The sequence below is a fragment of the Pipistrellus hanaki genome, assembly GCF_964339955.1.
Source record: "Pipistrellus hanaki genome assembly, chromosome: 6".
NCBI classification, from domain to species: Eukaryota; Metazoa; Chordata; class Mammalia; order Chiroptera; family Vespertilionidae; genus Pipistrellus; species Pipistrellus hanaki.
In genome coordinates, this window is record NC_140508.1 from 57,420,085 (window position 1) to 57,443,550 (window position 23,466).

A 23,466-nucleotide genomic window follows, 5' to 3' on the forward strand; every position below is an offset into this window, starting at 1 on the left:
GTCATTTAGGATTGATATTTCTTTGCTGATTTTTTGTTTAGATGATTTGTCGAAGGGTGACAGTGGGGTATTAAAATCTCCTACTATGATTGTATTGCTATTAATCTCTCCCTTAATGTCCTCTAGCAGTTTTTTAATGTATTTGGTTGCTCCTGTATTGGGTGCATATATATTTACCAGGGTTATTTCTTCTTGTTGGATTGTTCCCTTTAGTATTATGAAGTGGCCTTCATTATCTCTTGTTATGTCCTTCACTCTGAGATCTAATTTGTCAGATATAAGTATTGCTACCCCAGCTTTTTTTTCATTTCCATTTGCCTGGAAAACTTTTTTCCATCCCTTCGCCCTCAGTCTGTGTGCATCTCTTTTTCTGAGGTGGGTTTCTTGTAGACAACAGATGTATGGGTCTTGTTTTCTTATCCAATCTGTTACCCTATGTCTTTTGATTGGAGCATTTAATCCATTTACATTTAAGGTTATTATTGATAGGTACTCATTTGACGCCATTTTTATTCTATACCCGTGTTCCTTCTTCACTTCTTATTTCTTTATTTTTACAGTAGACCCTTTAGCATTTCTTGCATTGCTGGTTTGGTGGAGATAAATTCCTTCAGTCTTTTTTTGTCTGTGAAGCTCCTGATTTCCCCTTCAATTTTGATTGATAGCCTTGCTGGGTACAGTATTCTTGGATTCAGACCCTTCCTTTGCATGACTTTGTATATTTCATCCCATTCCCTTCTGGCCTGATAAGTTTCTGTTGAGAAATCAGTTGCTAGTCTGATGGGGGTTCCTTTGTATGTAACTTTCTGTCTCTCTCTGGCTGCTTTTAAGATTCTTACTTTGTCGTTGTAATACCTTTCGGTTTTAAAGAGCAAATTAGATAACATTGGGAGAACATTCGCTTTTAGTAGGTATTTATTAAGTGAGAGCTCCAGGCTCTGGAAAATTGCTTTAATTAGTACTCTGCATATGTAACTTAGGAGTTTAAAGATGTAGACTGAAATCACAGGCCTTTAGATCAAGTGTCTCCCTTTATAGCAGAGGAAGGAGACCCTGAAGAGCTGAAACAATGGCTCCAGGCAACATCCACATCACCGGTTCGTGGTAAGGAGGGACTAGAACACAGACCCTCATTTAAAGCTCAATGCCTTGTCCACTAAACCCTGTGATGTTGAAATTGAACACATTGGAAATCCAATTTCAGTATTAGGTGGTATTTAAAACAATACAACTAGAAACACACACACACACACAAATCCCATCTCTCTTGAATTCCGCATATTTGCTTCTAAGGATGAGCCTACAAATGGAATTATCCCATAGGAGCTGGCAGGAGCTGGCTACATCCATCTTTCTGAGAGGAGCTTGCACAGGACAGAAGATTCTTCTTTTCCTCTAACGCAAGACAGGAGCTGGAGAGAACGTCCAGTTCTCAGGCGCTGCCCATTCTCCTGCCTCCCCTTGCGACTGTCCAGCACCCTCACTTCTTTTTAGAGGAACTCTCCGACATCAGCACAATGGCTGAGAAGAACACACTGTTCTACATTTAGTTTACTCACTAAACTACTACTACACCATATTTCAGTTTGAAAGCCTTGTGCAGAATAGGAGCTCAATAAATATCAACATTTGTTAAAGAAAGTATAACTCTACTCTCAGTTATATTTAAAGGCTTGAACTAGCTTGGGCTAGGGTTAATTATTGCCTAGTATAGGACAGAAAGTATTAAATGTTTTCAATATTTTGACAATTTCAGAATTAGAAATAAAGGTGCTTTGTGTATCAAAATCAGATTAGTGATTACTCTGAGGAGGGAAGGAGGGAAGTGGGATTGAGGAAGGAATGTATGAGATCCATTGCAATTAAGGTTTTATTTCTATAGCTGAGTGATGTATAAGGGGAGTGTATTTTACTTTTTTTTTTAAATACCTTTTTGTAAGCCTCAAGTATTTCATTTAAAAATTTGCTTAAAATAAGGTAAATAATTTGAAAGTAGAATTTCCAAATCTTTATGATAGGAGACCCACTAATATGCCTGTGCTAAATCCTACACTTGAACCTTCAAGCTTTCATTCTCATTTTACTAAAGAACATAAATAATAGGTTTACTTTAAAGATTTTTTTTCTCCTTGCTCACCATTTTCATGCCCTTGGTTCCAGGATTGTGCTGGGTATATAGGAAAGAGCTACTCTGCATCATATACATCTAAGTCTAAATCTCAGTTCTATAATTTGCTGGCCACATATCTTTAGCTCACTTAATATTTCCTTTCTTGTAAAAACAGAGTATTATTATATCTAGCTCTCAAAATTATTATGAGAATTAATATGAAAAGGTTTGCCACAGCATTTGGTACATAGTAAGTTTTCAATTAATATTAGTCTCTTTCTCTCTTTCTCTCTCTCTCTCTCTTTCCACTTTTCACCACTACTTGAGCTTTTTACTTCACAATGGCATAAAAAGAAAAGAGAAAAGAATTTTAGGTAGGAAGAACATAGGCAATTATGCAACACAATGGAAGCATTTTGTTACTAACAAAGGCTAGCTCCAGATGCATGTATAATTAGTATCCTTCTTTAATCTGATATTTCTTATCTAATCTCATCATTATTTATTGAAGTCCAGTTTTTTTTAAATTACTCTATTTTTTGCTGCTAGTCACAGAAACTTTATAGACAAAAGATCATATTCTCAGGCTTCTATCTCATTATCCATTCTTTCTTCAAGACAGTCTTATCAAAGTATTTTATTCTCAGTGATGAATGAAATTTATGCTTAAGGCAGTTCTAAAGTTTTATGATATAATTCCTATAATGGTCATTTCCATAAATAAAGAGGCATGGGTTCTAGTCCTACCAGAGCCACACACTAACAGTACACCACTGAGTCTTTACCTTACTTTGAGTATAGTTTTTTTATATGCTAAATGAAGAGGTTGGATTAAATGACTCCTTAGCTCTAATTTAGGCAACACACCATGTAATTGTGTAGTGTTTGTGAAAACTATCCACATGTTGGTGGCTTCTTCTGAAGTCTGGGGAAGGGCTCTGGCACTGACCTTGCCCACTGACTGCCAGCCTAGAATATTCTCAGGGTTTGTAGACGCATGTCCAATGGAACCAGTTTTGTCAGGAATAGAGCAAGACGATAAACTTCTCAGTGGAAGAGTGTTTTTTCTAGCATTAATTTTTAAGATTAGAGTGGGAAATTATTATAGTACAGTAAAAAACGTTTTAAAAAGATGGGGATAGTAGGAGAAAGTGGCCAAAAGACACTGTAACAAGGAAGACTATGAGGGTCATTTTTATGAAGGGTTGTGTCGTAGAAAAATGACAATACTAGAGGAAGGTGGTAGGGAGGAGAAATACTCTTCCCCTCTTCTTTCTCTCTCCAGGTGAAATCTAGTTTAAGTGACTGGAGGGCAGTAGGAAAGCATGAGGAGGTTGTGGCAGAGGAGCAGCAGCCGGGGGTGGTTTGTACGTGTGTGGGATTTACACGCTGACACTAATTGCATTTTATTGTGTGGATGCTCCCCCCTTTCCTCCTCCTCCTCTCTGCGGTCCTAGGTCTCTGCAGCTGTGCTTGTCAGGCTCCCAAACTGGCTCCAGCTCCACCTTCCCAGCGCTCAGGGCATTCCCTCATTCCCTGTGCCCCGGGCACTGGGGGCTTAGGTATAATAGGTAGGAGTGTAGTTAGTGCTGGTATTGGTGTGACAATTACAATAGTGAAGATAGATCAATTTCCCCAAACTAATAACTCCAAACAGAATTTTACAACTAAAAATAAAACAAACAAACAAACAAAAAAATGAACAACTCTAGACAGACACAATTAAACTCCAAAATTCCAAAGGCCATTGTTGACTTTTGTAAAAAGGTGGATCTATTTTAAAATTCCGTGTAGACTCCCCTTTCCTCTCCTCTCTATCCCACGATCCTTCAGACAAAAGAACACAGAACACGAATAACTCCTTGCCTTTAGGCGGGTGTGCTTTTCAAAGCACTTTGCTTTCCGGTAACTCAAGATTAACCATATGAAGATGGTAGCAGGTTTGTTTCCTGATAAGAGCACTAGCACTTAGACATAGAAATGTTAAAACAATTTTTTTTTTTAATGCAGAAAATTCCTAAGAGAGCCAGTCCTAAGACCCAGGAGAAGTCACCATTCAATTAGCAGGTACAGTTTCTGCACACCCACCACCCGACCGCAATGATACCTGGAGGTACTGGCAGGAACGCTCTTGCTGGCACGACTCCGCCTTCACCATGGCCTGGTCCACGTTCACCGAGGCCTTCTGGTAGACCTCGCGGGCGCGGCTCACGGTGAGCGTGGACGACCAGGCGCTCTTCTTGAGGAGCGGCGCGTCCAGGCTGACGGGCAGGTGGGCGCAGGTGGAGCACTTGACATCGTTGCTGCTGCGGGAGGCCTTGACCGCCTGCTCGCTGATGGTGTTGTAGGTCTCCACGAAGTACTGCGAGGCCGAGCGGTCGGGGCACCTGCCCATGGTCATCACGCCCGACGGGGAGTGGTAGATGCACATGTCGCTGTCCAGGTTGTCGTCGGAGCTCCACCAGCCCGGTGACGACGTGCTGGGGGAGGTGTTGGGCCGAGCCTTGGGCTCGGGGCGCCTCTCCTTGCTCTTGCTGCGCTTGCCATACCGCACGGTCTGGGTCTGCGCGTCCTCCGGGCTGGCTTTGCCCCCGTTGACGCTGCCGGGCCCTTTGGCTGGGCCCTCCAACGAGTGCGACTTGGTGAAGAGCTTCTGGACCGAGTGCACCAGGTGGCGGATGCGGCCCGGGCTGTCGCTGCTGCGGTGCTCCAGGGCCGTGCGCTTGTACTGCAGCGTGTGGTACCCATCCCGGCCGAGCGGCAGCTGCCTCTCGAACTGGTCCAGGAGGTTGGGGGGCAGGCGGTTGGCCTTGGTGGCCAGGGTGCGGGGCACGAGGGCGGCGCACTCGTCCTTGAGCTCCTGCTGCGAGGTGTAGTGCCGGCGCGGGAAGGTGCTGCTGGCCAGCGGGTCGCTGAAGGGGCCCGCGCACTCGGCCTGGAAGGAGTTGCGCTGCGTGTAGTACGGGTGGTCCGCCGGGTGGTGCTCCGGGTGCTGCTCCACGGGGCTCAGCAGGTAGGGCTTGCGGTGGTGGTCCTGGTGGTGGTGGTGGTGGTGCGAGTCGCAGGCGGAATCGCAGGTGACCCCGTGGTGATGGCTGCGGCTGCCGGATAACCCTTTCATTGCGGATGGAGCGCAACCGCCGGGGTCATGGACACCCCGTGGTCAGGTGCCAGACCCGTCTCCCGCCAAGACCTGGGTGGGGGAGGGGAGGGAGGAACAGGAGGGGGACATGGTTAGCAGGTCCTTTGGTAGATAGATACTGCTTTGCCTGGCGGTGCTGCCTGCTACTGTGCTTGTGTTCTGGCAGAAGAACTCATCACTCTCCCTGAAAGCAGTTGTAAGGCATTACTGGAAAAACTCTATTACCTCTGTAGGGCGGGGAAGCCGACTCCAATCAGCCATGGGGAGACTGTAGGGGTGAAAGCTAGTAAACCTGGAAAAGGAAACTATAGAAATGCTAAAGTGATTTAAAATTATTTGAAAGGGACCTCCTTCCTCCTTCCTCCAAGATTCTAATAGCTGGCTGTATCTTCCCCTTGCTTCTCTGGCTTTATTCTTAACTGGATGTGACTGGGAATTCTAACTCACCGAAGGCTCACTTTCTCTGGGAAGCCTCTGCCGGACCCCCCTTTGCAGACAGAACTAGTTCCCCTCTGTGCTTCCCCACCAGCTTCTCTCTCAGCTCCGCTGGATTTGTCTCTGGCTTTCCTGGGTCGCTTCAGTTCCTTGCAGACCCGCCTACCTTTAGGCACCTTTTCCTCCCTCTCCTTAGCACCAGGCCAGCCATGCGGACACATACAGTAAGCATTCCATAAATGCGAATAAAAATAAGTGAATAAATAAAGGAGTGTACTGGCACCTTATAACTCGAAGATATAGCTTTCTATCTTCTGTCACATGCTTTCCCATTAGAATTCTGTAGTAACAATTACACCACACCGGCGCCCCTCCCCCACCACGGTAATAATCAGAGTTGATAAAAGTAACACTCTGGCAAATAAACCAGAGCTGTAGAGACAATCTGCCCCTATATTTCTGTCATCGAAGGGTCAACAAACCTAGAGCAGTTGAAGAAGGAATAAGCTTGAGTGGGTTAGCTTGAATAACGTGGCACCTGCTTGCTCTTCCCAGATTAAAGGTTTCTGGTTAAATGTTCACAAACGACGGCAAGATGGCCAAAGGGAAGGTCCTGGAAATGTTCCTGAGGCCACGAAACACCTGGGCTAAGGTCAGCTCAGCCTCTGTGAGAAGTCTCTCCTGCAGACCCACTGTGGGAGCTCGTTGGCTCCGAGCCCAGGCCTTCCCCTGGCTTTAGTAACAGGGGCTGCTGTTGCCCCAGGCAGAGGATTTTCTGGACTCTAACAGTGTGTGTTCTCCAGTTGCTGACCAAGTTCCTATTGACAGCCCGAGTCTTACCCATCCAGCACCCAAAAAAGTGCTTGGCTGGCTGCTGGTGGGAACTCAGTAAAATATTTATTCAATAAATCAATGTATTAGTGCAAAATTTCCCAGAGTGGTCTGTACTGTGATTCAAGTCACATTTATTGAATGGAAAGAAGACTGTATTATAAGGGAAGGGCCAAGCCAAGGAAGGAAGGGACCATCTCACAAGCATTCCACAAACCAGTGGTTTTCAGAGAGAGGCAGGTGAATGGTCTTTGTGCCACTCCCCAACTCTTCACAACCCATCAAAGACTATCCCTCCTCGGTAAGTTCCAACTGCCTTAGAGTAAAAATTTGAAGGCTTTGCATGATCTCCTGTCTATATGATTGCCAAATAGAGGACAATCTGTTTGAAGGAGAGAAAGAAGTTGACTCTGAAAAGGAAAATCAGGACTCACTAGAGGCACAAAATTCATGCAAGAGTATGCCTTCCATCCTCCAGCTGCCAGCACCAGCTTCCCTCTGGCACCCGGGACCTGGGCTTTCCTCCAGCCCTGGCTTTGTCAGGAAGGATGTCCCAAATGATATCTGGTCTAATTAGCACATTACCCCTTTTATTATTATAGATAATACCCGTGGATTAGGAAGAGCCTGTAAATTAAAACTTGCCCACTGAGGAGAGACTCATGAAAAAGGAAACTTAAGTATAAAATACTTTGGAACTGCTTTGTATTATATTATAACTCCAAGAATATGTGTGGAAAAAGGGATATCAGAAGGTTGAATACATGATTTTAGCAAAACTGTGGCACAAACTAATTTAGATGAAAAAAATCCATTGTATGAGGAAGTCTATATGAAACAAGTCCTGTTGAGGACATTTTTGCCTTTTAAATATGGTTTTAAATATTAAAAAAAAAAGCACAAATAACAATCTAATAGGATTAGAGTCACATAAAAAGCCTTATGATTACACATGGAAGAGGACAATGAAGAATGAGAGAAGGAGAAGCATTTCTACCTGCAAAGTGAGGTCTTACTCTTAAACTCCCTTCCCAGCACACTTTTTCCTGCCAATCCTTCCCCTCCCCTTCCCAATGAATGTAAGTGGCATCCATGGACCTCATTTGCTCCAGCCTGTGGTGTAACTGTGTATCTCTCCTGTGCAGAGTCCAGTGTTTGCTGTTGCAGACCTGGGCATGCACACTGCAGTCCCTACGGGCCAAAGGGCTTGTGAAGTGCTCAGAGAGACACGATCTCATCATGAAAAAGATACAAAAAACAATTCTTATTATCGTCTGCATTCTTGGATGAGGAAGCTGCTAGCCCTTGAATTAGATTTTAAGTGGCTGTAAGAGATTTCTGAAAATAGAAAAGGAAATTGCTTTTCATACTTTCCCCTTTGAGTGTGGGTGGGGACTGTAGGTGAATGTGCCTTCATAACAGTTTCTATGATGATCCTCTCTTTTTTTGGGGGGGTGTCTACCATGACTTTAAAATGATGTTTTGTTGTTCTCCTAAGTTTAATTTTACTATCAGACAACACGTCCTGATTTTGGGATTGGAAAATTCTTTGAGTATATTGGATATCCTGAGATGAGCTCTGAGTGTGAGAGGGAGAGATGAAACATCAATGATGAGAGAGAAACATCTATCAGACACCTCCGGCATGTCCCACACTGGGGATCAAGCCCTGACTGGGAATTAAACCCTAACCTCCTAGGTTGAAGCTCCACCACTGAGCCATGCCAACCAGGCAAGGCAAGACGTACCTGGTTTTCACAGACTTGCCACACCTGTACAAATGATGACCAAAGCAAGAATAATGCAGAAAGGTAAAGGAAATTCTCAAGGTAGGTAATTTATTGGACCAAGGAAAAAGCAGACCACATATTAGAAGATGCTGACAGCAGAAAAACAGTGTTGCAAAGCTGGCAAGTCCTTATTTCATTTTGATTTCTGTGCATGTCTTTATTTAGATCTGCTGTTCTTGATTTTCTTTCTATGCAGAGAGAAGAGCCACATGGAGGGCTCCACTCTCTCTCTCAGTGAGGACTGACAGTCAGGCTATCATGACTAGCTTTAGAAAGAACAATGTGGGGAACCCCGTCCAGGAGAACAGGGTTCTGGTTTGGTGTGACATCAGAAAGAAGAAATCTCCGTGAATCTTTTCAGGGTCAGGTGGCTTCTTTGGTTTCCCTCCATGAGACCTACCCATGCCAGGTTATAATAGACAACTAAAGAGAAAGAATGGATTCCCTGATTGAAGAGTATAAAATAATCCCAGAATAATGACTTTATTTCCCAGTCTCCCTAGATGTGCATAGGTGACTACTTCTGACTAATGAAATACCATCTGAAATGGCATGTGCAATTTCTGGAAAGTGTCTCTGACATGAAGGACATACCCTTAATACCCCTTTCCCTGGCTGGAATGCAGAGCTGAAGGCTGGCTAAGCAGTGAGTGATCTGGTACATGAGGCAGAAGTATTATAGTAATTGGAGCAGCACAGGGTAAAGGACCAGACCACAGTGGAGGACCAGTTCATCCCTAGATCTTGTTTATGTGGGAGGAAACAGACCTTTATCTTTGTCTTTGCCACTGGTATTCTGTTTTCTGACATTTCATCTGGACCTATTCCCACGTAAGATGGGTAGTGAGGACCAAATCCTGGAGAGCCTTTGTTACTGACCCTGGTACAAAGGACCTCACTTTGTGGGTGGAGGTGCTCCATGAGAGTGATTGAAAACAGATGGTGACATGGCCTTCCTCTATAAATATTTTTCTGGCTGTAGCTAGAGCCCAGATTTAGGTGTGGGGAGAGGCCAAGAACATCTAAAGAAGCAGTTACTTCTTGCTTGGGCAGTTCATTGGAGAAAACCAGAAGAGAGAATGGCCAGCTGGGGCTGTGCCTGTCTCAGGCTCCCTGCTCATACATGTGTGTTGCTGCCACAATTTAAACACATGACACTTTTTCCAGAAGAAAATTCTTTGTAACATGGATGCAGATTTTATTATCAATTTTTCTCTATTAACAATAAGTCTCCATTTTATAAAGATTGAAAATGAAAAATCATGTAAATATACAGGCTTGTGATTTTAAATAAAAATAATTTTAAAATAAGGAAATAGTTCTAATTAATATATTACTAAAACACAAAGACATGCCAATTTAAGGTAAAAAATAAACATAAAACTTAACAGAGGTTGACAATGGCCCAAAGCCCACTTTTCAGATATTTCCTGACCTTCTGAATTTGTGGCTGCAGTGGAGAGCTGAATGCCATTTTCTTTCACTTTTTTAAGCTTCCCTACTTGAAGGTTTACAGGTGTTGTATACTTAAAAAAAAGTCATGTAAGTACAATTAGGGCACCTTTGAATAAGCACAGTCTGAAATATACTGGTTATAGTGCTCAAAGTACAATGGTAAGCCATTTTCTATACGTGGTATGTATTCTGGCTTGTTTTTAATATTAATTACGATCATAATCATCTGCAGTTAGAATTTGTTTGTGCATACCTCCTTCAATCAATCTGAGTCAGCTCCTGTAAATAAATGCCTCTGGAGCATTTCCCTTTCAAAAGATATGGTATTGTACAAGAAAACACACAACACAATGAACCAACAAAAAACCCCAAATAATATCCAAAACCTTCTTCAATTTGGTCACAGTAGGTAGTATAATTACAATTGGTTTGTTTTCACATAAAACCTTTAAAAGAGTGGTTTCATATATGTTTTGAGCATAAATAGGTAAAAGATGGTGTTCCTTAAGAAATGGTTAGTAAGTCATGAATATTGGTGTATACCTATTGCTGGTTGAGTAAGATATCATTAGACTTTGGAGGGGATTTTTATGTGCAGATAATTGAGGAGGTACATTCTAAAACCTCATGATATTATTTTGAATTGACACAAGAGGAAAGGTGGCTGTCCTGGCTCTATGTGACCTTGGAGATGTGCTCCCCATGGAATCATTCCCCTTTAGATTTCTAGGAGAGTGTCTGATTATCTCAGCTATGCCCACTGATGGATTCCTGGCAGTTGCTGAGAGAATGTGGTCACTGAGACCACACATGACAAATAGCTCTTAAGGTGGCACCCCAGGGGCAGGGGGATACCCTTTCGTATGGGTGTAAAACAGATGTCAGCAGGATTTTCACACAGAAGAGCAAAAAGGTGTCTAATCCTGGGTGCTTGTAGTTTTGAAAGAGGGAATGGAAATTCCCTCAATGTCTACTAAAAAAAAAGTTAGTTCAGAAAAACATGCAAGCCATTGACTAATCTAGGAGAAACAGGAATAAAGGAATCTCTCTCTATATATATATATAAAAGCCAAGCGACCAGAACACCAGAATGACTGGAATGACCAGTTGCTATGACGTCCCATGCAGCCAGTCAACTAGCCCAATTTGGGGGGGGGAGGGAGAGCAGCCCTTGATCAGCCCCCCCCACCCTGATTGGTGGGTGGAGCCAGCTGGCTAACCTCTTGCAGCCCCTCCCCCAGTTGGCTTAGGCCCCTCCTCCTAGCTGTCTCTTCCCCTGACTGGCCTTGCACAATCAGGGGCAGGGCCGGCCAGCCAACCTCCCATGGAGCCTCCACTCTGCTGCCTGGCCCAATTGGCTTTCAAGGAGGTAGGGGAGCATCTAGACTCCACCCATGCACAAATTTGTGCACTGGGCCTCTAGTGAGGATTTAATAAAATGAATGAGATATAAAGATAGCCATGATAGAAAATGAAAAAAATGCAAACACAATGGTAATCAAAACAACCCAACAACACAATTTGAAAAAAAAATAAGCTAAAATAGCCTCTGATGAAAGCTGAGTTATTTTTGTCTGTATCTCTCATAACTAGCTGAATAGTCTTGTGAACATGTTCTGGCACATTCTAGACAACTTGCTTCACATCCAGACTATATAGTTGATTTTTATGTTTTTGTTTTGCCTGAATCCAATGTTTTCCTCCCATAAATTCCCTTCTTTTTAAAATTTGTATTATTTTTTAAATAAAATTTAAGGAGTGTCTTATTGATTATTAGTTATGTTTAGTTCAAGTAACTAAAAGAGTCAATTATTGGTCTTCTGTGGTTGTTGGCAAGTCCAGGTTCTTTATTTTTAAAACATTTTTATTGGATTTATTGGAATGACATTGCTTAACAAAAGTATATAGGTTTAAGGTGTGCCATTCTATATGATACATCATCTGTATATTGTATTGTGTGTACACTACCCAAAGTCAAGTCTCCTTCCATACCATTTCTTCCCTGTTTACCCTCTTCTACCACTTCTCACCCCTTTCCCTCTGATAATAACCATACCGATGTCTGTGTCTATGAGTTGTTGTTTTTTGCTTAGTTCCTTGACCTTTTGAAAAAGGGTAAATTCCCTTCTTTTAAATGCTGTTGTTTTTCTTACTGAATGTGCTATACAAATTTACTTTACTGAGTGCCTATAGTGCGTCCTTATTGTGGTAGCTGTTCAGCTGACACCTGCTTTGGGGAATTTTTCCCCCTAATCGCAGCATCTGCTGAAAACATTCTGGCTGGGAACATTGAAGGCAATCACCACATCCTCTGAGCTGATTGAACTAGATTTGAAGACCCAACTCAGGGGTATCTATGCAGAGGCTTAGCTGAGCTAATCAGATGCTGGCTCCTGGAAACTTAAATGGAAATGTCCCTAGAGTCACTGAATCCTGGTGTTCTTATCTACAAGGTCAAGTAGAGGAAAGGGTCAGTGCTGGCACCGTGAGAAGCCAGAGCTATCTGAAAGTGTGGGGCAGCAGAAACAGAGCCCTGCAGAGGAGGGCGTGTGATGGAAGAGAGAAGCAAACATGCAGAGGGAAGCAGATCTAGTCTCCATGTCACCCCAGGGGAAGAAACAGAGAGAAGCTGCCCAACAATCTTTTGGGTCTAGTCAGGCCCAGCTTCCTGTCCAGAGCTGAGAACCTGCAGTCATCTGTGGCAGAACCATGGAAGGCCCACAAAAGCATACTCATCCAAGGGGCCCTCCTGTCCAGCTGGGGCAATTGCAGGCTTAATAGAACCACTGCCAAAGTGCTCTATGACCCAGACAGGCTAGATGTGAGTCCGTCTCAGAAGCAGCGCTCTCAGAAATTGCTCAGGCGTCTTTATATAGTTCTTTTCCAGTTTAAGTATTTATTGCTTCAATAAACTACTTAAACTGATTCAGATTTCAAACTACTTAAACTGATTTCCCTCTTTCAAAACTATCACCGGTGCCTACATGCTCCCATGAAAGAGAAGTGGTCAGATGGTACACAGGGGGTGAGAGAAAGGGCAGTCCTGCAGCCAGCCATTTTCTTTTTATTGTGTGTTTTATAAAAAAATATATTTTTATTTATTTCAGAGAGGAAGGGAGAGTAAGAGAGAGATAGAAACATTAATGATAATAGAGAATTACTGATCAGCTGCCTCCTGCACACTCCGAACTGGAGATCAATCCCACAACCTGGGCATGTGCCCTGACCGGGAATGAAATCATGACACTCCTGGTTCATAGGTCGATGCTCAACTATTGAGCCATACTGGTTGGGCAGTCAGCCATTATCAATGTCCTGTGGAGGGTTTTTCCCCGGATGAGTTTGGCCTTACCTGGACATGGCAATGGCTGCTGTTGATGGGAATTAGATTTGCAATTCCTCAAGCACTGCTCTTTTCTTCTGCTTCCATCTTCACATAATTTTTAAAGGGTCTGTTTTCACTCTTCACCTAAATAGCTTTGTGACTATTAGAACCAGTCTCTCATTCCCCACTAGACTTCTACATCTAATCATAAATTTTAAACAAGCAAATCCTTCACCACTAAACTTTCTGCTGTGATAGAGAGGAAAACATAATGACACTCATTGTCCTTATGTTAAATCATTCAGCTTTGATAGCTAAAGTCATTTAGTTTTGATAGCCTGGAAGACAGCAGTCAATATAGTCTTGAAATGTACTGGACATGAAGTCAAATCAAATCAATACACATGAACTTATGTCAACATTTATTTATTAAATAACTATTGTTTACATGTACTGAGTACTGGAAAGAGAATTACAGATTTTTAATATCCCACCCTCAACTTCCTATATCTCAAATTTTCTCCTTCCCTTACTCCCACGTCCACTGCTCTCAAGCAACTCCCATGATAATTTCTTCTGTTCTCTGGTTCCTCAACTCCTCCCTCTTCTTCAGTTCCATTAGCCCATCTGGTCTTACTCCCTTCCCTTGCCAGCCTAGGAGACATATCACACCATACATTCTTTGTTATCCCGCTCAGCTCCCTGCTCTGTGATCTTTCTGCCTCATCTTTTCTGGACTATGTCAAACCAAGGACAGATGCCACCATCTTTCTACCCTTCCACATGGGGGGCTGCTGAGTGTCACTGGGAATGAGACTGGTGCTATGACAGATTCCCTGTGTCCAATCTCAGCTCTCTTCCCAGAGCTGATTAGGAATAGTATCATGGATCTCCTGCTTCTGTTCACGCTATTCCAAGTTCTTGACTCATTATTTCTCATCTGGACTTGGTTGGAAAAACAAAGACCAATAAATACTTGCGAATAAAAAAGGAATGGTTCCTCTACCTCTAGTAACCATAATAATTACAAAATTTTTGAGCATCTATATACCAGGCACATGTTGACAACTTCAAACAGTGTATGGTAGGGACTATTCTCTGGATAAGAAAACAAACTACTAAAGATTAAATAACTTGTCTGAAATCATACAGTTAGTAAATTTTGAACATGGCATGCTCTTAACCACTAGGCCTTAATGACTTTGTTTCACCACATTTAACACAGACACTCTGCAGTTTCTTCCACAACGCTAACAATATGATTTGTAATGTGAGCTTTGCTATCTGATTGTGCCATTCTATAAATTCTTCCCAGACTCCCCACACACTTACGATATAATCTAAACATTCCCAGAGCAGAGATCTTCATGTTCTGCTCCCTATCTACAAGAGAGCCTTGTCTCCTGTCACCCCACCCCTTACACCAGCAACACTGGCCTCTGTATTCTTCCCCATATGCCATGTTCTGTTTGTGCTTCCTGCTCTCTCAAATACTGACTTCCATTCACTGAGCAAATTCTTATTCCTCCCACAAGAGGAGGTACAGATATAGCCTCCTTTTAAAATAGTCCCTGTGCTAAAGAAAACCTGGAAATGAGAGGCTTCACCTAATTTACAAACTAGTTGAAGAAAAAAACCCACATAAATGTGAAACAATCAGGAAATAATATATCAAAATCTAATCAAGCAAGCACTAGATTTTATGGTATATGTTGCCCCAAGTAAAAAGCCTTTGAAAAAAACAAACAGTTCTAAAAGGTGCAAAAGTTAAGGAATGAAAGACATTTCAATTTAGAAGGATTAGAGAGTGTAGGGAAGCACATTCTTCAGAGATGAAGTTCTTAGGACAAAGTGCAGTGCCTGTCCTAGTGTAAGTACTTCATCTCTCCTTGGGCTTTTTTAATGCTACTCTGCTTTCATCTTTGTTGATACTTACATCCAAATGGAAGCCAGATCATCTGAGAGTTGTAAACCTGACTTAATTGTTAAGGTTCCTTTCCCTCAACTTCTCTTTTATAGTAAGCCACTGGCCTGTCGAAAGGAATTATAAGAAACAGGTATTCATGCTTGCATGGCTGTTATTGTTGGATGTTATATATTCCACAAAAAAGTGTCTTGTGAATGAGGCATCATAGGGGATATATCCCTCTAGTCTTAGTATTAGCAAGGCTGTGTGTTTAATAACTGCCATTTAATCTTGCCAGTTCTATAGCTCTTAGAAACTGAATACATTTCCACTTAGGCCTTGAATACCAGGAAGTTTATTGGCAAATTTCTGACAAAACAGTAATGGTTTTATTTCCTCCCCGACTTTTATTCTACTTTCATTAGCTTTACTTTGGCAATATACTTTATCCCTTTTCATTCTATATAATAAAAGCATAGAATGAAAATGGTCCCCTCAACCAGGAGTTCATCTGGGAGTTCGACCAAGGGGTGAGGCAGGCTGGGGAAAGGGAGGGAGTACCTGGCCAGGAGCTGGTAGCCACTAGGGAGACTACTAGTGCACAAATTTCATGCACCGGGCTTCTAGTATCTATATAATCTAGTAAAACAGTTGTGAAAAAGGTGGAGTGGGGGTGGCAAGTCTATATCTATCTAGGTATCTCTTTATTATGCAAAATATAAAATGCTGTTAATCTATCTTTTCTCTCACTTGATACTATCAATTAATTACAACAATGGTTCTCAAGCCTGAGTGTGCATAAGAATCAGCTGGAGGGCTTAAGACACAGGTTGCTGGACCCCATCCTAAGCCATTCTAAGAGTTTCTGGGGTGGTTTCCAAAAGTCTGCATTTCCAACAAATCCCCTAGCGATGTTGATGTTGGTCCAGCTAAATGGAGAGAATGAGACTCTCTATTTCTTACATCAGTGATTCTTTCTGGAATGCACATCTTCCTTCCTCCACTGTTCTAAACTCATATTTTTCCTTCAAACACCCAGCTCCCTTGTCACATTTTGGTGATACATTTGTTGTATCAGTAGGCAGAGTTAACAACCACTAGAAATGCCTGTATTTGATTTTCTTATATGCATATGTTTCTCAGTAGACCCTGAGAGATTCTAGTAGGCATAAAGAGCCTCACTCTTTTACATATACCTATTTCCTGGGAAAGTCCTCCACACTGTTCATCAATAATGAGCTTTATAATCTCTGAAAACTATAAAAGCTAAACCACATGAAAGAACTTAGGAGTTGGTTGCCTAGGAATAGTGGCCTCTATTCTCCCAGCTACCATCTAATCTTGGGTTGGGCAAAGAGGTTGATTCATCACAGGGTGTAGCTCTGACAGGGGAGAAGGATCTGACACCTGACCTACAGCCTCTTGGATCCCCATATGCGGCAATATTTCTACCTATGTTGGGTATTTCCTACCATATTTTAACATTTCTGCTCAGCCTAAGAAATCTCCCCTTAGTTTTGTTTTCTCAGAAAATAAAGGTAGGTTGTTATGCTTGTTCTCAGCAACTCGAGGTAAGAAACCAGCCCACACATGGAGTGGGAATTAAATTAAACCTTGGGACTTGAATTTAATTTCCAAGTGATAATGAGCTGAGGGAGAAATCTAAAAGGAATGCCTCAAGCTCTCAATTGGCCAATCGTATCCTAGAATGTCCACAGTACACTAGATTTTCCTTCTTGCGCTACGCAGTGTTCATTTGTGCAATACCTATTTTCCTACTCAACTGAGCTTTCTGGGAACAGAAGGTGAAGGTCTGCATTCCCAGTGCCCAGCACACTAGCTGGTCCAGAGCAAGGTATCCTAGTATTTGTCATTAAATGGCATAGTGAGAAAATTATTTCCATTTCAATTCTCTTTCATTCCATTTAGTTCTGTCAACGTAGAAAAAAAAAATCTAATTCTTGATGTTATGTTTTTAATACCTCTTCTAGCCTTTCCTCCCTTTTAAGCATCTACCTAAGTGAGCAACTTGTTTTGCTTTCCTTGTTCTTATTTTTAAGCTAACTTCTACTGGAGGCAAGGTAAATGGAAGTGACATAAAGATTCTTATAAAAATGTTTAAATTAAAAGTGAGTCTATTTTTAGAAAAGTATGAACTAAAAAACAATGCCAACAAAAGTGGGTATAATAAACATCATGATGGTGGTATATAAATGATGGGTGTTTAGAAAACACCAACACACAGCAGGTACTCACTAAATGTGAGTTTAATAGATAACATGTCTGTTTCTTGCATCTTCTCTCTCTCTCTCTCTCTCTCTCTCTCTCTCTCTCTCTCTCTCTCTCTCTCTCATTTTCTAGACACCTGAATGTGCATGAATTTGCAAGGTTTTTTAATAGAAGGGCCCAATTCTATTACTTATCATTATCTTTAATTTCTTTTCTGTTTATTTTATATAGTACTTTCACTAGCATTAGAAAAATAATAAATCAAGACAGTTGAAATGTATGTACATAAGGGCAGGGACTAAAGAACTAATAAAGATCATTTGGAAATCACCTCTATCAATCCAATACTTTATCCAACATTCTTTCTTTCCTGGGAGATCAGAAGAGACAGGGAAAGACAGATAGAAATACTGATGTGAGCACATCAATTGGTTGCCGTCTGCATGTGCCTGGACCAGGGCCCAGGCCGGGGAGGAGATTGAAACCAAGGTATATGCCCTTGACCAAAATTGAACCCAGGACTCTTTTGTTTGCAGGTCGATGCTCTGTCCACTGAACCAAACCAACTAGGGCCAAACTTCTTTATAATTATGAAGTTTAGTGGTGGTCATTATTTGGTGCCAAGGAAAATATCAAAGAAGGTTCTGGTAACTGTCTATCCCCTTCTTAATGTTGTCCAAGATTTTTTCTTTTAAAAATAATTCCAATTGCTTCTCTGGCCATTTCCAACACCATTTGCTTAAAAGTATCACTGAGTCCATGATGCAGGGACCCAGCAGAAGAATAGATTTGGAGTTAGAAAGGACCATAGAAATTCCCCAAGGTATGTTCTGTGGATCTCTAATCCTAAGAGAGATTCCATGAAGTAAAAAACAACAACACAAATATTTGGTGCAATATGCTTAAGGAAAGCTGTTAATAATACCCTTTCTTTAGAGATTTGAAACACCTGTTATAGCTTATTACAGGCTGTGAAGTGTTGCAGTTTAGAAACCTTTTAACATTTTACCCAGCATTTTGTAAAATTGTCTGGTCGCTGACTTTTTGAAGACTATTTCTTGCCACTTCTCAAAAAAAACATACCAGAGGAATTGCTGACCGCTAAGTCCCTCATTTCACAGATGGGGAAATTGATCATGATTCCCTCTCTTTTTACCTAAACCACTTTTACCCACAGGAATCTTGCGTAAGTATGACTAACAGGTTTTTGAAGTGGAAGATGTCTATATTTTTAAAAGAAAAACTGATCTCTAGGAAGTTTAATTGATTTATTCAAAGCCACCAATTAACCAGTGTCTGTGTCTAGAATTTAGAATTTCCTCAACTTCTGTTTTCTTCTTCCCCCATGAAAAAAAGGGCTTTTTCCAGTATATAAGGTCGCTTGTTTGAAATTATTACAGCTTGCATTTTGTTTTATCTTATGGTGAGTTCCCCCCTGCCCTCCCCCAAGTAGAGTAAAACCTTTTCCACAGAAATTCTCCCTCATCCACTTCCCAGCTTAATGGAAACTCTTCAGTTCTCTCTGAAATCACAGACAGGCTGCCCAAGGCACAGTACTCACATAGTAAAGTGACTCTAGAGCTTCTTTAGACTTTCCCTCAAATTTATTTATGTTAGCTATTTGGAATCACAATTATGTAATTTAAATAAACATTATAAAGAGTGTTGAAGTAGGAGTGCAGAAGAGTCGTTTCTCCAGAAGTTACACAAAGAGTTGTTTCTCTTTAAATTTAGCAGGTATCAGAATCACCTGAAGTGCTTGGTAAAACAATATGATTCAACCAGCCTGGCATCTGAGAATTTGCATTCTATCACGTGGCCAGGTGGTACTAATGCTCTAGGCCCAGGGACCCTCTTTGAGAACAAACCACCACTGACCTTCCATGGTGATGCACTAATCTAACATTAAGTAATTTTCCACTGCTGGCATATGCTGAGCCAGAAAAATAAATATTATCACTTGACCTCTGTGGCAGCCCAGCTGCTAAAGGAGAGAAGAGAAAGAAATGCAGTCATCTCTAGAACATCTTGAGTTGAAATTGGCAGGACCAGACACAGGAGAGAAGAAATGTAGACATAAGAGAGTTTAGAGACCTGGTGTATAGTTTATAAAATTAACCCCAGAATAGAGAGCTTGAAGGGCGATTCTATTCTATAGGAGTGTTTTCTTAGGGAGGAAAGGCAGTGATATCAGAGATAAAAACCCTCATTTGGAGATGAGAGAGAGGAGTTGAAAGGTGACAAAAGGAGAGGCCAGAGTTTCTGATCCATGTTTGATTAAAAGTACAGTAAGAAATATATAGCTTCCTTATTGATCCAGTATAAAATAAAAGAAATCCAGCAGGATGTTCTATTCTACTCGATCCTGTGCCACCCTACCTGATTCTATTTCATTTTAAAATACTGGCTATGGCCGAAGCACGTTTGGCTCAGTGGTAGAGCGTCGGTCTGCAGACTGAAAGGTCCCAGGTTCGATTCTGGTCAAGGGCATGTACCTTGGTTGCATGCACATCCCCGGTAGGGGGTATGCAAGAGGCAGCTGGTCGATGTTTCTCTCATCGACGTTTCTAGCTCTCTATCTCTCTCCCTTCCTCTCTGTAAAAAATCAATAAAATATATTAAATAATAATAAATAAAATAAAGAGGCCATTCCCTAGAAAGTACGGTGAGCAGCCTTCATTAAAAAAAAAAAAATACTGGCTATGAACACTCCATTATTCCTTGACTCATTTCAGAACACAGTGTGGATATAATGGCTGGTGCTGCTAGAAGGCTCATTTCTGACCATATCAACATCTAGGCAATCAATAGAAACACAGAGATGAGATAGGCCTGGGAACATCCCAGATCTCCTGCCTGAGTGACAAGTTGGAAAGACAAGTCGACACTGAAAGCTTCATATTGGGGTTTGATTCACGCTGACTTGGTGAACGAGTGCCCTCCGCGAGCCCCTCCCTCCTTGGCGGGGGAAGGAAGGAGCAAGCGATGGTTTCCGAGCGGCTGTGGAAGGGCTGCCCGAACCGGAGGCCCGTGGCTGGGGCGTGGAGGACACAGGCACCATCAGAGGCTGCGATGGACCACAGGTGCGGGCAGCAACAAGCAGCAGAGAGGGCCCGAGGCCAGGCAGGTGCCGCCACTTCTCAGCTAACACAAAGGACGAGGGCGCAGGAGCAGAAGCTTGGAGACCAGGGAGGGCAGGCTCTGGGGAGCCAGCCCGGCTCAGAAGGCTGGGTACGCTTGCCAGCCGGGCGAGAATGTTTAGTTTGCCCAAAGTTCCATTCAAAAGGCAGAAGAACCTTGCCCGGAGGGGACTGTCACCTTGGCGGAGCCAGTGTTCCACGTTCTCGGTCTTGACTAGAGTTGGGGTCTCCGGAGGTAAGCTTACTTTGCTGCGGAAACTCAGGAAAGCTATGTTGCCGCACATCTGATTTGTGACTGCAGGCCTGAAACCTGACATTCGAGCATGGAAAGAATTTTTGGTGCATGAAGGCGACATGCGGTTCCTACTGTTATTTTTAACACTTAATTCGTGCCAATGTTCTAGACACTGTACCGAACACTGAATCTGACAAGGTTCCCTGCTCACTTGGCTCACGGGCAGCATGAGAGGAACACAGCCTACCCAGCGGCAGTGTGTGGGGGGCGGGATACGCGTGAGTGTGAGTGGGACGCGCTTGGGAAGTAGAAAGAATCTCAGGACATATTTAAAGGTAATTGCCATAGGGGCTGAGAGCTCTGCACTCACACGCCGCTGATTAAACACCTCAAAAATAGTCCGTAACCATAGGATTTTGCTCTTCACTCTGCTTGGCTGCGACTCAGGATCTTTGGCAGCGCTTCTGAAAAATGAGTGTTTCTGGCCTCCACTCCTGAAAGCCTGCGATTTGTCGGGGCCGGATGAGGCTGCTGTGCAGCTCCGATGGGCAGCCACTGCCACAGGGTTATGTGTGTGTTTATAGCTGCTCGATCTGTGTGCGCCTGGCTATTTATGCGACATTTTTGAGAAGACAGAAATGACTGCTCTAGGCTCTCTCAAATACGTTTCTAGGTGAGAAAACATCCTTACACATATTATGAAACCTCCAATTCTGCATTAATTAGAACATACTTTAAAATTTTTGTTGTTGTGAATTTTCACCCGAGGATATATTATTTTCTATTGATTTTTAGAGAGGGAGGGGTAGGGACAGTGAGAGAGACCTATCAACATGCCATACCGGGGTCATGGATTGAGCCTGAAACCGAGTGCTCCTGACCGGAATCGAACCTGTGACTCTTCAGTCCGAGGGCCAATGCTGTAACCACTGAGAAAAATGAGCTGGGGCTAGAACACGCTTTTAATAAGCTATGTGGGAAGTAAGGAACTTACAAAAAATGTGGTAGAAGCATCATGGTAGGTAGGGGTAGCCTACTCCTTTATCTTGAGTAATAGATGTTATGAGGCATGCTTGTTTTTAAGATGCTTAACCCACAGTAATGGCCTAATTAACCTTGTTCTTCGTGGTTCTGGTGGCAGGGTGTGTGTATTCAGGAAACCCTAGCTTGTGTGCTGAAATTGGTAGGTAAAAAAAGCATGCTAACTGGAAATATGGCAGAGTTGGAGGGAGCACAGTTAGAAATGAACTTCTCTCTACGTTGGACAATCACCGGTACTATTGTACTTTTGCTACAGAAGGCAAAGCATGGTAAAAGTAGTTTGTGTCCTAAACAGTTGAAACTAATTGGTGAAAACATCTCCTAAGTTTTTACCATAAGCATAGAAGACTTGTGAGATTCATGTCATACAGGGTTTTAGCAACTAACTTCTCTTATTCAAGATGTAAGATCATATAAGCCAAACAATGGGGTGGAAATAGAGGTTTCAGTCCTTGGCTAGCAATACAGTTAATCTGTACTTTTGTATCGAAGTGCTGTTATTGGTTACTACCACCTTGTCAAACCATTAACTGTAGTTTTATTTTTCCCTCTATTTTATTTTAATTGCCATTTATCCCCCTTATACTCTTCTACCTCCACCTATCCCCTCCCCCTGGCCATTACCACACTGTTGTCCCTACCTATGAGCTCTTCCTTTTTTCTTTTTTGCTCAATTGCTCAACTCCCCGCAAGTAACACCTCCCCCAACACACCATTGCCCTTCACCAGAGTTGTCTGCCTGCTCTCCATTTATAGTCTGTCTCTATTTTGCTTCTTAGTTCAGTTTGTTCACTCAATTCCACATATGAGTGAGATCATATGGCACTTGTCTTTCTCTGACTGGCTTATTTTGCTTAGCATAATGTTCTCCAGATTCATCCATGCTGTCCCAAAGGGTAACATTTTCTTTCTTTTTACAGCTGAGTAGTATTCCATTGTGTAAATGTACCACAGCTGTTTCATACACTCATCTGGTGATGGACACTTGGGCTGCTTCCAAATCTTGGCTATTACAATATAAATAACATGGCAAGACTGAGTTTTGAAAGGGACCAATTCTCTAGTAGTGACACTAAAAAAACCCTGGATACTAGTTTGTTGACATTACTGACTATGAATCTTTTCTTGCTCTTGATTTTTACTGATTGGCGATAAGTACTCCTATTTCACAGAAATAGCAGTTGAATAAAAAGAGAAAACTTTTGGACTTAGAGCTTTATAGATTTCTCTTGCCCTTGATCCTCCCAGTATAGTATTAATAGTGGGTGAATTCCTGGAACAGCAGGGACCATCTGCTTTATTTTTGGCATCTCCTTGGTGTATGACACACAGAAGGTGTTCAGTTATTGTTGACTGCCTACCTTACAAGACTCCTGTGATATAATTTCACCTTTCTATTTACTTGAAATGCTAAAAAAAAAACACCTCAGTGTAATTAGATATTCCATACACGTTTTTCCCTTGCCTAGATGTCTGACACTATTGTGTTCAACTCGTTTTGAGTTTTCTAGAAGAAATGTAGTTTTCCTTCCTGTTTTTAAGGTGACTTAAATTCAAGGCTCATACTGATAAACTGCAGCTTTCCTGACCCAGCATTATTTCTGATAGGCTCTTGAGAATGCACTTGCCGTAGCATAGAAAACAGAAGTAATCATTTACTACATTTTCATGGTTAAAAACTTTTACAAGTTAGTGGTTGGATTATAAAAATGTCATTTCAATAAATGTAGCCATCTAGTATTCCTACCTAGTATTAAAGAACAATTAAAATATCTTTCAAATGAGTATGTGCCATTATATCATTTAAATTCTAAAGAGACACAAACA

General features: G+C 42.1%; 1 protein-coding gene across 12 annotated transcripts in view; it reads right to left on the bottom strand.

Annotated features, from left to right (window-relative positions):
• Nucleotides 1-23,466, bottom strand: part of DLGAP1 (DLG associated protein 1) — a 573,475-nt gene that overhangs the window by 231,952 nt on the left and 318,057 nt on the right. For 9 of the 12 annotated variants that reach the window (XM_084888099.1, XM_084888098.1, XM_084888094.1 and 6 more), the window contains one exon: nucleotides 4,218-5,303. In XM_084888099.1, coding sequence (XP_084744225.1) covers nucleotides 4,218-5,231 — 1,014 coding nt within the window. In that variant the 5' untranslated portion in view covers nucleotides 5,232-5,303. Of the gene's footprint in view, nucleotides 1-855; nucleotides 1,925-4,217; nucleotides 5,304-23,466 lie in introns of those variants that run through there. The other 3 variants (XM_084888088.1, XM_084888085.1, XM_084888084.1) reach the window with 1 other exon arrangement.